This window comes from Entelurus aequoreus, linkage group LG10 (genome assembly GCF_033978785.1).
Source record: "Entelurus aequoreus isolate RoL-2023_Sb linkage group LG10, RoL_Eaeq_v1.1, whole genome shotgun sequence".
Lineage (NCBI taxonomy): Eukaryota > Metazoa > Chordata > Actinopteri > Syngnathiformes > Syngnathidae > Entelurus > Entelurus aequoreus.
Window position 1 is genome coordinate 47893064 of NC_084740.1, and position 13773 is coordinate 47906836.

At 37.4% G+C, this 13773-nt stretch overlaps 1 protein-coding gene across 3 annotated transcripts in view; it reads right to left on the minus strand.

The window, feature by feature from the left end:
* eps8l2 (EPS8 signaling adaptor L2) overlaps positions 1-13773 on the minus strand; it is a 111473-nt gene that overhangs the window by 13662 nt on the left and 84038 nt on the right. For all 3 annotated transcript variants that reach the window (XM_062061016.1, XM_062061015.1, XM_062061017.1), the window contains 7 exons: positions 9177-9265; positions 9016-9090; positions 4919-5067; positions 1812-1980; positions 1689-1714; positions 1510-1615; positions 1308-1427 (listed from right to left, as the gene is read on the minus strand). In XM_062061016.1, coding sequence (XP_061917000.1) covers positions 1308-1427; positions 1510-1615; positions 1689-1714; positions 1812-1980; positions 4919-5067; positions 9016-9090; positions 9177-9265 — 734 coding nt within the window. The remainder of the gene's footprint in view (positions 1-1307; positions 1428-1509; positions 1616-1688; positions 1715-1811; positions 1981-4918; positions 5068-9015; positions 9091-9176; positions 9266-13773) is intronic.

Below are 13773 nucleotides of genomic sequence, written 5' to 3' on the forward strand. Positions count from 1 at the left end.
TCAAATAATATTATTTAGCTCATTCACGTAAGAGACTAGACGTATAAGATTTCATGGGATTTAGCGATTAGGAGTGACAGATTGTTTGGTAAACGTATAGCATGTTCTATATGTTATAGTTATTTGAATGACTCTTACCATAATATGTTACGTTAACATACCAGGCACGTTCTCAGTTGGTTATTTATGCCTCATATAACGTACACTTATTCAGCCTGTTGTTCACTATTCTTTATTTATTTTAAATTGCCTTTCAAATGTCTATTCTTGGTGTTGGGTTTTATCAAATAAATGTCCCCAAAAAATGCGATTTATACTCCAGTGCGACTTATATATGTTTTTTTCCTTCTTTATTATGCATTTTCGGCAGGTGTGACTTATACTCCGGAGCGACTTATACTCCGAAAAATACGGTACATGTTATGTAGACCACAAGGAAGGGTTTTACATTTAAAAAAAAATAAAAAATAATATGACCGCTTTAATGCGCCCTATAATCTGGTGCGCCTTATATATGAAAAAAGATAAATAATACACCATTCATCAGCAGTGCGCCTTATAATCCGGTGCACCCTATGGTCCGGAAAATACGGTAGTAAAAAAGTTATGAGCAAATAGAACATAGATACAAGAGATGTCCGATAATATCCGCCTGACGATAATATCGGCGATAAATGCTTTAAAATGTAATATCGGAAATTATCGGTATGGTTTTTTTTTATTAATTTTATTTTATTTTTTTATTAAATCAACATAAAAAACACAAGATACACTTACAATTTGTGCACCAACCCAAAAAACCTCCCTCCCCCATTTACACTCATTCACACTCATTCACACAAAAGGGTTGTTTCTTTATGTTATTAATATTCTGGTTCCTACATTATATATCAATATATATCAATACAGTCTGCAAGGGATACAGTCCGTAAGCACACATGATTGTGCGTGCTGCTGGTCCACTAATAGTACTAACCTTTAACAGTTAATTTTACTCATTTTCATTAATTACTAGTTTCTATGTAACGGTTTTTATATTGTTTTACTTTCTTTTTTACTCAAGAAAATGTTTTTAATTTATTTATCTTATTTTATTTTATTAATTTTTTAAAAAAGGACCTTATCTTCACCATAGCTGGTTGTCCAAATTAGGCATAATAATGTGTTAATTCCACGACTGTATCGGTTGATATCGGTATCGGTAATTAAGAGTTGGACAATATCGGAATATCAGATATCGGCAATAAGCCATTATCGGACATCCCTAATAGATACTAATACAGATTCAAGTGTGTGCTGTTAGTTACCGGGCTGTAAATGCCATCAGGATCTTCTATCTTGACAACATCCAGGATGTTATAAGGGACGTAGCCTGCCTGGCCACTACGATTCCGTAGTTTCCACCACTGTTTGTCGTCCTCTATAACCTGTGAGAGACACAATTGACCTATGCTGCCTGACAGAAATCATCATACAGTGGTTCTAACGTCAAAGAGTCACTATTGTTACCTCTAGAATTTCGTCCTGCAGCACTGACAGCTCGTTGGCATTCCGTGCCACAAAGTGGTAGCGGATTTTGGCATATTTCCGGGTGGGAGGCATCCCATTGTAAGACCTGTCGAGAGATAAGATACACGTTAGTCCTTTTATGTTGGTTTCGGTTAAGTGCGAAGGACTTTATTCCTCACCCATTTGAGGACTGGGTTCCATAAAACTGCAAAACCAGATAAATTGTTAACACTTTTGGATTTTTAAACTTGTTTTTCCATTCCATGCATTCCTCCATAATCACTTTTTTATCCAACTCTTACATCATCAGAGGAGTGCTTCCTGTAATCAGGGCTGATGGGGGAACCCAGGGGCCCGTCGGGACCCTCTGTTTCCCACGGGGCCGTGTTGAAGAGCTCCGCTGGAGGCTCCCAGCCATTGCGGAACTTTGGATAGTAAGGAGGAGCACACTGATCCCTCGGCCATTCAGCTCTGAACAACAACAAAGGGACATTAGGCAACAGAGTTTACTTTAAGGCAGACCTGGGCAAATTAAGGCCCGGGGGCCACATGCGGCCCGTTAAGCCAGAGATTCCCAAAAATGCTTTTTAGATCTTTAAGATGCAAACTAGCTGCCGTTATGATGTGCAGTGATGTTTTCAAATTACCGTGAGTCTTGAACTATACAAAGTATTTCAATGGTTGGAATCTGCACTTTTGCATAATATACTAGTTACTATGGTAATCTAATTAGTAACTATGGTAATCTAATTAGTTACTATGGTAATCTAAGTCACAGCCGCTCAGACGAGGCACCAAGCAGTGTGGGTGGGTGAGTGTTTCCAGAGCGGTCAACCTGAAATGTGGGTTTCAGGGACAGAGGTGGAAGGAGATTTTTATAACAACGTTCAAAAACTTAGTGATATATCACATGTATCAGATAGTAAGCCTTCACGTTCATATTTCGCTGTGTTTGTTGCATTTTTGTTGCGTTTCGCTTGATTGTAAAATATGTGGATGGAGAGGGGGTGTGACGTTCATATGTTTGTAAATATTCAGTGTTTTATCATTCATAGTAAAAATATTGTAAATCCCACATTCTTTATTTTCCATGTACATTCTGGGTGTCTCGTTCAGTAAAAAAACTTTTGAATTTCTATTTTGTTTTTTAAGACGGTCTCTCATAACTTTTTTAGCATTCAATCAGACATTATTGTGAGTTTTTGTATTAGTGTTCCTAAAAATCAGATATATTGGCCCCTCAAAATTTGGACCCCGAGTTAAAATAATTGCCCAGGCCTGCTTTAAGGTCATGTTCACAGAAATACATACATGCGTGTTGCCACTCTAACACATGTTTATGTCCTTTTAGAAAAGTCAGGCCAGAGTGGAGATTTTCAAATACACCTTCAGGTGAAAGGGTGCTTTTTGGTTTGGGTCAAAAGAAATGTAAGACAGTATCTTTTTAAAAAAAAAAAAAAACTTATTTAAAAACAGAACAGGAAATTATTGACATAGAGGTTTTGGTTTTATTTTGTGCAGAGATGAACTTATAACACACATAGGTGATGATTAATGAGGTTTCCTGAATTTTGTGTAAGTGTGCACCAATTTTAAAGATAATTTACACATTTGTGCATCTAGTAAGGGGTTATTATTGATGATTATAGCCTCATTATATTACAAAATTGCATTAGCTTTTAATTATAATGGATACCGGCTTTGAAATCATTACTATGAGTGACAACCATATATTAAAGTATTTATTTTCATTTTTTTACAAAATCAAAAAAAAGGTGAAGTTGGCACATTGTATAAATCATAAATAAAAACAGAATACAATGATTTGCAAATCCTTTTCAACCTTTTTTTAGTATGCCTAAGGACGTGCAAACTGTGAAAATAGCTGTGAGAAACAAATCGGTTGCATTGCAGCTCCATCCTACGTATGTTGTATAAAATAGAAATATCAGACATATTGACAATTTAGCAATATCAGTTTATCATTGTATAACTGCTGGACGACTTAGGAGCTGAATAAGACAAATTGAATTAAATTGGATGGATGGATAATTGATGTGTTTGGTGTCTGCTGGCATTTTTTACTGTGTAAATGAGTGTGTGAATGGGTGAATGTGATGTATAATGTAAAGCGCTTTGGGTATATCAATCCAGGTATAGTAAAGCGCTATGTAAATACAGAACATTCACCATATTTTGTCAATAATGTTAATTTTTTCATATATATATATATGAAAACAAATGGAATAAGCATTTTCTTGCATCTGGAGCATTCCAGCACACGCTCACAGTTAGTGGCAGCATCAGCATGCACTTTCAGCGCACAAAAAAGTGGGTTCCTTTGGTGATGCACCGCAGAACTGCTTCTAAAATAGCCAGAAAAAGTGCAGGTAATTTGTCTGCTGCATCTTTCAAAACGTAGCAAAACGCCACATGTAGGAGCATAACATAAGTGTGCAGTAAATGAGTGTCTCCATGGTGACTGCCGTGTAGTACACACAAAAACCTCATTTAAATATGGCTGTCTGTACCACTGTTGCACCAGTTGTCAATTCTACAAACCCCGTTTCCATATGAGTTGGGAAATTGTGTTAGATGTAAATATAAACGGAATACAATGATTTGCAAATCATTTTCAACCCATATTCAGTTGAATATGCTACAAAGACAACATATTTGATGTTCAAACTGATAAACGGTTTTTGAGGTTTTTGGAACAACATATGCTGCCATATTTTTCATGGACGCCCCTGCTTATTTCAGCAAGACAAGCCAAGCCACATTCAGCACGTGTTACAACAGCGTGGCTTCGTAAAAAAAGAGTGCGGGTACTTTCCTGGCCCGCCTGCAGTCCAGACCTGTCTCCCATCGAAAATGTGTGGCGCATTATGAAGCGTAAAATACGACCCCGGACTGTTGAACGACTGAAGCTCTACATAAAACAAGAATGGGAAAGATATCCACTTTCAAAGCTTCAACAATTAGTTTCCTCAGTTCCCAATCGTTTATTGAGTGTTGTTAAAAGAAAAGGTGATGTAACACAGTGGTAAACATGCCCTTTCCCAAATACTTTGGCACGTGTTGCAGCCATGAAATTCTAAGTTAATTATAATTTGCAAAAAATAAAATAAAGTTTATGAGTTTGAACATCAAATATCTTGTCTTTTTAGTGCATTCAATTGAATATGGGTTGAAAAGGATTTGCAAATCATTGTATTCCGTTTATATTTACATTTAACACCATTTCCCAACTCATATGGAAACGGGGTTTGTACATGCAGTCTTAGTAGATCACGCACCCCTACTAATAGTGTATGCAATGCTATAGTTTCCACATTTTATTTGGATCTTAGTAGCGCAGGCCCTTGGTGTGACTCTTTATAAAATATGCAGAGTAGCGACTAAGAACCTTGGTTTGGTCCATCCTTCCCCAAGAAGCTCGAAGATGGTGGCCTCTTTAGGGGTCAGGTGACCATGCAGGAAGTCGACAGCATCTTTGGAGAGGTGGGGGGGGATAATAGAACGCGCCAGCTCTGGACTCCCGCAGCTTTGCAGCACCTGTGCACATAGGTAAACAGATTTGTGTTAACGTTCTTATTAAGTTGTTTTGTTTTGAGGACACAAGTGTCAAACTCCAGGTGTCAGGTTCAAACACTGATGACATCTATTAAACAAGACAAGAAGCAAAGAATCAAACAAAGACAGAATTCAATTTGGACTCAATTGAGGAGAGACACTGTACTCTTGTACAATCTCCAGCACGCTCTGGCGAAAGATTGTACACCTCCTTCTTTATTTGACTTTCTCCGACCACATGACCACAGCTGCTTCCAGAGGGAAGTGGGTCGTAAACAGCGTTGCCTTTGGTTACCGAACAGTTCAAAAGAAGAGGTCGTAAAATAGTTCAAAAAGAGGTTCGTAAAATAGTTCAAAAAGGAGGTTCAAGAAGTGTTCTCCTGGAGGGGAGTCTGGTCCTGCTTCCTCTCCGCTTTGAAGTCCTGGGGTTAGAACAATATCTTTCTGTTGATTTCCATACATGAAAGAAAACAGAACACCTTCATTTTTCTGAGCCATATCGTCCCAATGTAAGAAATGTAACTCAAGGTATTTATTTGTAAAGCAAGCACACATTTTATTGGCTTTTTGAGTGATCTACATTGTGTTCAATCACTACTTTATACGTACAGAAGTCTCATAATTGTATAAGTAGATATCAGGACTGCAACTGATTTCATGTACGAAACCCAACCAGTGAAGTTGGCACGTTGTGTAAATCGTAAATAAACACAGAATACAATGATTTGCAAATCCTTTTCAACCCATATTCAATTGAATAGACTGCAAAGACAAGAGACTTAAAGTTCGAACTGGAAAACCATCCGGATTGTTATAGGGGCAAGGTTGAAAAGCCAGCATCTGTGATGGTATGGGGGTGTATTAGTGCCCACATCTGTGAAGGCACCATTAATGCTGAAAGGTACATACAGGTTTTGGAGCAACATATGTTGCCATCCAAGCAACGTTACCATGGACGCCCCTGCTTATTTCAGCAAGACAATGACAAGCCACGTGTTACATCAACGTGGCTTCATAGTAAAATAGTGCGGGTACTAGACTGGCCTGCCTGTAGTCCAGACCTGTCTCCTATTGAAAATGTGTGGCGCATTATGAAGCCTAAAATACCACAACGGAGACCCCCGGACTGTTGAACAACTTAAGCTGTACATCAAGCAAGAATGGGAAATAATTTCCACAAACAAAGCTTCGAAAATTGGTCTCCTCAGTTCCCAAACGTATGCTTGTCAGGAACTGCTGGTGGCGAACCCCAAGATGCAGAGATAGCAGGCTTGTTGCAGGAAAACATGACTTTTAATGTCAAAAATAAAATGCAGAAAAACACGAATCAGGAACCAGGAAACAGGCAAACTGGAAACAACTAACAGCATACAGCAAACAAGAACCAGAAACCAGGAAACAGCAAACAATACTCCAGCACTAACTGGTGAGCGAGGCAGGTATAAATAGTAGCCTGATTGGCAATTTCCACCAGGTGTGCCAGACTGCCAATCAGGTACAGGTGAGGGAAACAAGCACTCAGGGAGACGTGCAGGAAAAGGAACCAAAATGATGAGCGCTGACAGGAAATAAAACACAAACACAGAGGAAAAACCAAAACATAACCAAACTGTTAGTGACAAGCCTGACAATACTGAGTGTTGTTAAAAGGAAAGGCCATGTAACACAGTGGTAAAAATGCCCCTGTGACAACTTTTTTGCAATGTGTTGCTGCCATTAAATTCTAAGTTAATGATTATTTGCCCCAAAACAATTAAGTTTCTCAGTTGGAACATTAAATATATTTTCTTTGCAGTCTATTCAATTGAATATAAGTTGAAAAGGATTTGCAAATCATTGTATTCTCTTTTTATTTACCAATTACACAATGTGCCAACTTCAATGGTTTTGGGTTTTGAACATTAGTTTGAGTTACAGCGAACACAAATCTAGTATATTCAGCCACAGACTGCTGACTACATGTTGAATGAGGGCTTTAAAATGTTAAACTGCTGCTTTATCTCAAGCGTATCAAGCAAGTTTGGAGTGTCCGGGTAAAAGTGCAGCACGTATATGCAAAGTCAATTACAGCAGCTTGCTTCTTTCCAGCAGGGTGTGGTTCTAGCTTGATAAACCTATGTTATGCGAGTGCAGCTGCTGCTGAGGTTGTTCCGTGTGTGTGTGTGTGTGTGTGTGTGTGTGTGTGTGTGTGTGTGTGTGTGTGTGTGTGTGTGTGTGTGTGTGTGTGTGTGTGTGTGTGTGTGTGTGTGTGCGTGTGTGTGTGTGTGTGTGTGTGTGTGTGTGTGTGTGTGTGTGTGTTCTGGCAATGCTGACTTAATGGGGACATCGCTCTGTTTACACAGTCACCTTTAGGGGATCTCTGACGGTATGGGGACAAAAAAATGGGTGCCCTAAAGGGAAACCTTTTTAAATGATATTCAGATCCATTCTGAAGATGCCTAAGTGATTTTTAAGCTTGATCATGTCATATTTAATTTGAACTTTTTTTTTTTTTTTTTTTTTAAATGGTCCTCAGTAGTCACGTACAAATTTGTGTGCACTGCAAAAACAGACATCTAAGTAAGATTAAATATCTCAAATAAGGGTGATATTTGCTTATTTTCTGTCTGATAAGATCATTCTTCTCACTAAGCAGATTTTATGTTAGAGTGTTTTACTTGTTTTAAGGGTTTTGGTCCTAAATGATCTCAGTAAGATATTACAGCTTGTTGCTGAGATTTGATGAGCTATATTGAGTAAAACATGCTTGAAACTAGAATATCAACTGTTGCAAAGCTGTGTCATCAACACTCACAAGCATAAAACTACTTTTTTAAAGTAATAATTTCTTACTTCAAGCATAAAAAAAAACTTGATTTTGACACAATTGTTTCTCGTAATTAAAACAGATGACAGCCAAATGGACTTTTGCTGTTTTATTTTCAATGAAACAATAGAAAACACGTACTCATATAGTAGTACAGTTGGCACAGTACAGTAAACTGACAGTTAATATTTAAACATTTAACATGTGACATTTTTAACAATTATGAACAGAAATAGTTCATGCACATTCAGATAAATTCTTCAATATTACAATAAAAAAACATTTGGCTGGGGCCCGGGCTGTATATATGCGCACTAATTGACTGAAAGAGCACGCACTTGGCGCGATGATGTCATGTTATCGATGGAAAAATGCATTTTTAGACCATATGATTTGCCTGAGCGGCTAAGAGACCCCGAGAGTAACAAGCGCTTGCCTTGTTGCCTTTCCATTAAGAACAATAAATTAGTTTTTAGTATAACTAAATGTAACGCCGAGCGCATATCATTATGTCAAGATAATGGCACTAGCATTTACTTAATTTAGGAATATTTTTCAACATATTGAGTAAAAAGGTCTTATATTTTTTTTCTACCAAGAAAAGTGCACTTGTTATTAGTGAGAATATACTTATTTTAAGGTATTTTGGGGTTTGTTGAAGTTAGCTAATTTTACTTGTTTTGGAAATCTTGACAAGCCAAATTTTCTTGTTCTATTGGCAAATAATTTGGCTTAGTTCAAATAAAACACCCCTCATTTTTTTTATTATTGTTTTTATACATTGACTTTTTGCAGTGTGAATTATGCAAAATTATTTACATTTGGTCCCTATGAACCATATAAACTCTTTTTCCCCAGGGTCCCCAGTAAGAATGATCAACACATTACTTCACCAATTCAGAGATTTAAATACATGTATGAGCTAACTGGGCAGTGGCCATTCTACACCTTTTTTTTTTATGCCTTCACAACCTGTTAAAAAGGGTGGTCCCCACAAGTGATGATCAAAAACTTGGTCCCCATTCCACATGATAACCAGTACGTGTGTGTGTGTGTGTGTGTAAAACATGTGTTCATCTACACAATGGAATGGAATACTACAAACATAAATGTGTAGCTCTTACCAATTCCAAAGGGCCGAAGAGGAAATGCACCAACTCTGACGCACTTGGATTCTGGACGTGTTTCTTCAGTTTGGCCTGTAATGGATCCAGCGACAGAGCCAATGAGCACTGAGGTCATGAGGAGAACAAGAAAAGGTGGCTTAGAAGCTATGATATCTCACCAAGAGGTTGAAGGCCAGCTTGAGTTTCTGCAGGCTATCAATGAACTCTTCTTCAGAGGGGGGCTTGGCTCGCAGGGTCAGCATGCCCTCTGTGAACAAGCAGGCAAAAACAAAAACAATGATCACATTAATAGTGTTACCAGCAGTCTCTCACTCTTTGGCCACGGTTAAAATGACATTGTTGAAGGAAACTGGATCAACCTTAACACTAGGAAATTATCGAGTTCGAGCCAATTATCGAATCCTCTTATCGAACCGATTCCTTATCGATTCTCTTATCGATTCTCTTATCGAATCCAAATAGGTTGTTGTATATGGAAAAAACACAATATTTGGTTTAACAAAAGCTCAGTTTTATTTTATAAGAAAAAAATGAAATAAAATAAATAAATGAAAAATATATTGACTGTTACCCCCCTAAAAAAAATTAAAAAAAAATATTGACTGTTGTTGTGTAGTAGAATTTCTGACCTTTTGACCTATATTTCTTGTCTTTTAAGAATGTCCGCTCATTTTCAATACTCTTGTATTTTTGTGCCATTGAATGGACCAGTTGTGGGACAAAAGTGAATATTAAGTCGTGCCAACCTGTCTACAGAATGTGTTGACTGTCTAAAGGATTCGAGTTGTTATGGAACAGATAGGAAAAGCAAACAAGACATTTGACGCACTCGATAAGGAACGATGACGCACAACAGACATATAAAAAATGGCAGAAGACCGGAACTCGGGAGTGATTTTGGCTTGTGTGTGTCTTGTTTGCTCCGGAGTAACTTGTGGTTTGTCTGCACGGCCAACTCAATTCAACCTGCACTTCTGATAATGGGTAAATAAATGTGTTGTACTAAACTACTTTTGTTGCCTGCTTAAGCTTCGGACAATCCACTACAGTTGCCCAAAGTATATTAAGTGGGATTTTTCAGAAAAACAAATATATACAGTAACACAAAAACAACCTGTCTCTGTGATCACTATAGGTGTATAAATAATAATGTAGTGTTAAATAAAATCAGTCCCTTGGGCACAAAACTGAAAATAATACAACTCTCCAAAAAGTGCACTTCTGCTGCTATTAGAACATACTAACTGCACTGACACTGACACTAAGGACACCACAGTTATCAATCAACAATGCTTCCCCCCTTACATGAGAGCGAAGCCGGGCAACATTTGCATATTGCCTGTTCTGCCCTCACTATACGTGTTGAGGTTATACAGCTTGGCAGACAGCTAACAAACAATCCAAAGCAGATTAATCCATTTAGGCTCTTTATTTTTGTTGATCTTGCTTTGTCTTTTCCTATCTTTACTTTTGTCTTGCACTGGACTGTTTTTTTTTTTTTTTAAAACTGAAATTCACACAATGACAAATGTATAAGCTATGTGATTCAATTAACATACTGAAATGTAATACACAATATGTAAATATTAACTTCACACAAATATACAGTACTATCATCAAACAAATACTTCTGAGTGTTGAAACTATTTCGATGGTGGAAATACACGACTGGCAGCCATTTTAAGTCGTCAAAACATCCATTGAAACAGTGCACAAAAATCGTTTTTCAATAAACATCTTAGTATCAAACTTAACCACTTTCCACCTTAATATTGAGTTACATAAACAAGTTAAACAGTTTACTTACAGACTTATCTTTTCCAAGGCTTGTAAGAGCTAACACAACTTGTCTACTTCTCAATTGTCTCAACCCGGAAGTGCCCAAACTAATGACGCGTAGTATTTTCATATCGCCACAAAGTCTCAGTAAGAGTCTACAATCAAATGGGCATAACATTGCAGGTCCCACAGGGCATTTCCTGTACGTGGGAAGGGATTCTTTCCCAGGGATTCGAAAAAAGAACCAACTCTTTTTCTTTACTATAGTGGCCTCGATAACGGGAACCGGTTCTCAAAAAGGGATTTGAGTCCATGGAATCGGTTATTTTCTTATCGAACAACCGGGAGAACCGATTTCGAACATCATCCCTACTTAACACTGAACTAGATGAGGCAATTCCTGAAGGAATTGCGTGTGAATGCTCCGATCCTGAAGTTGAATTGAAATCTTGGAATTTCTTTTAGAATTGTTGAAGTAGAGCACACAATTCCCAAACAGGCTGAATATTTTGAAGTTGGAACAGTTTGAATTAAATGAAAAATGTGGGAGTTGTGGAACTTTGAAGAATGTCCCATTAATTTCAATGGGAATTTCCCAAAAAATTTGGAAATTTCAGAAAAAAGGGGATTTTTTTTTTTTTAAATGGGAAAAAACTTGAATGGTGTGAATGGGTTGAAATGGTTGGCGTTGAAATTGTTCAAATCGGCCGAGAAATGTTGAAGTAGTAACATGTTAAAATGAGAAATTGTATTACGGAATTCCTAGAATTTCGGGAAAACAGAGTGTTTTTCCAATTCAAAAAACAACTCAGTTTTTTGTCCTGATTAAGAGAAATATTTTGACGGTAAAATGGTTGAAATGCGTTGAAAAATGTGGAAGGAGTAGTCGCCAGAAAAAAGGGTACAAATAGGGCTTTGGAAAAGCAGGAATTCTGGAAAATCCAGGAATTTTTTTGAACTTGGAAAAATTATAGTTTGAATTTTCAGAATGGTGGAATAGGTTGAAGGTAGAATGGTTTAAATAGGTTGAAAAATGTGGAAATGGTGAAAGTTTGAAAAATGGCCAATTCATTTTGAATGGGAAAAAATGTCCCGCAAAACCTGGAATTCTGGAAAATCTGTGAATTTTTGGAATTTGTCAAGGGAAAACCCGCAATTCCCGAATAGGCTGAACAGTTTGACGTTGGAACGGTTTGAATCGGGTGAAAATTGTGGAAGGTAGAGCGCGCCAAAATCTAGAGAAGAAGAAGAATACGTTGAAGTTGAATAACAGATAGATGAATTTTGGTGTAGAAAACCATATGTGTGAATGCCTTCACACAATTACCATCTCTGCTAAAGGTTAGGTCAACCAATAAGTAATAATAAGTGTATAGCTTCACTATTGTTGGCTGCTGGGACATAAGCAAGAATATTTACCATAAAGCCTTCTCAACCTGGAAACCATCTCAAATAATATTTAACAGGAGGAGGTTGTGATCTAGTCTGCTCATAAATCGTCTCCACATTAGATCCAGATTAGAAAACAATCTTTAAATCAAAATATAAAATTTTCTTTGAATCTTCAAATTCATGTATTACATCAGGGGTGTCAAATTCATTTTAGATCGGGGGCCACATGGAGAAAAATCTACTCCCACTCACGGCATAAAAATAAAGACAACTTCAGATTGTTTTCTTTGTTTAAAAATAGAACAAGCACATCCTGAAAATGTACAAATCATAATGTTGTTGGGTTTTTTTTTACACTTACATGTTGCGGCATAGCATTCTATCTTTATTTTTCATTATTAATATTTTCTGAATAAATGGTGTGATAATGTTCATCAGTTTAGTTGAGTTTAGTCTTTATTTGAAGGGACAATGCACAGAAACTTTAAGCTCAAAGACAGATATGTTCTGTACCAGATTATAGCTAAATAGCTAATTTCCATCAGCAGTCCCTGGCTACCTAAATTAAAGGGATACAAAAACCATGCAATAAAATTATGACAATAAAATCATACTATAGCATGTAATCAAATTAAGAAAAGTCATAAAATGCCCTTTCATGGACACATACTTAATATACAATACAACCACACCTCATTTACATCATCACACAAAGACAATACATGCTCTTGTTCACATCTGTCATCATTTGTAAAAACCCTGTTTCCATATGAGTTGGGAAATTGTGTTAGATGTAAATATAAACGGAATACAATGATTTGCAAATACTTTTCAACCCATATTCAATTGAATGCACTACAAAGACAAGATATTTGATGTTCAAACTCATAAACTTTTTTTTTTTTTGGCAAATAATAATTAACTTAGAATTTCATGGCTGCAACACGTGCCAAAGTAGTTGGGAAAGGGCATGTTCACCACTGTGTTACATGGCCTTTCCTTTTAACAACACTCAGTAAACGTTTGGGAACTGAGGAGACACATTTTTGAAGCTTCTCAGGTGGAATTCTTTCCCATTCTTGCTTGATGTACAGCTTAAGTTGTTCAACAGTCCGGGGGTCTCCGTTGTGCTATTTTAGGCTTCATAATGCGCCACACATTTTCAATGGGAGACAGGTCTGGACTACAGGCAGGCCAGTCTAGTACCCGCACTCTTTTACTATGAAGCCACGTTGATGTAACACGTGGCTTGGCATTGTCTTGCTGAAATAAGCAGGGGCGTCCATGGTAACGTTGCTTGGATGGCAACGTATGTTGCTCCAAAACCTGTATGTACCTTTCAGCATTAATGGTGCCTTCACAGATGTGTAAGTTACCCATGTCTTGGGCACTAATACACCCCCATACCATCACACATGATGGCTTTTCAACTTTGCGCCTATAACAATCCGGATGGTTCTTTTCCTCTTTGGTCCGGAGGACACGACGTCCACAGTTTCCAAAAACAATTTGAAATGTGGACTCGTCAGACCACAGAACACTTTTCCACTTTGTATCAGTCTATCTTAGATGAGCTCAGGCCCA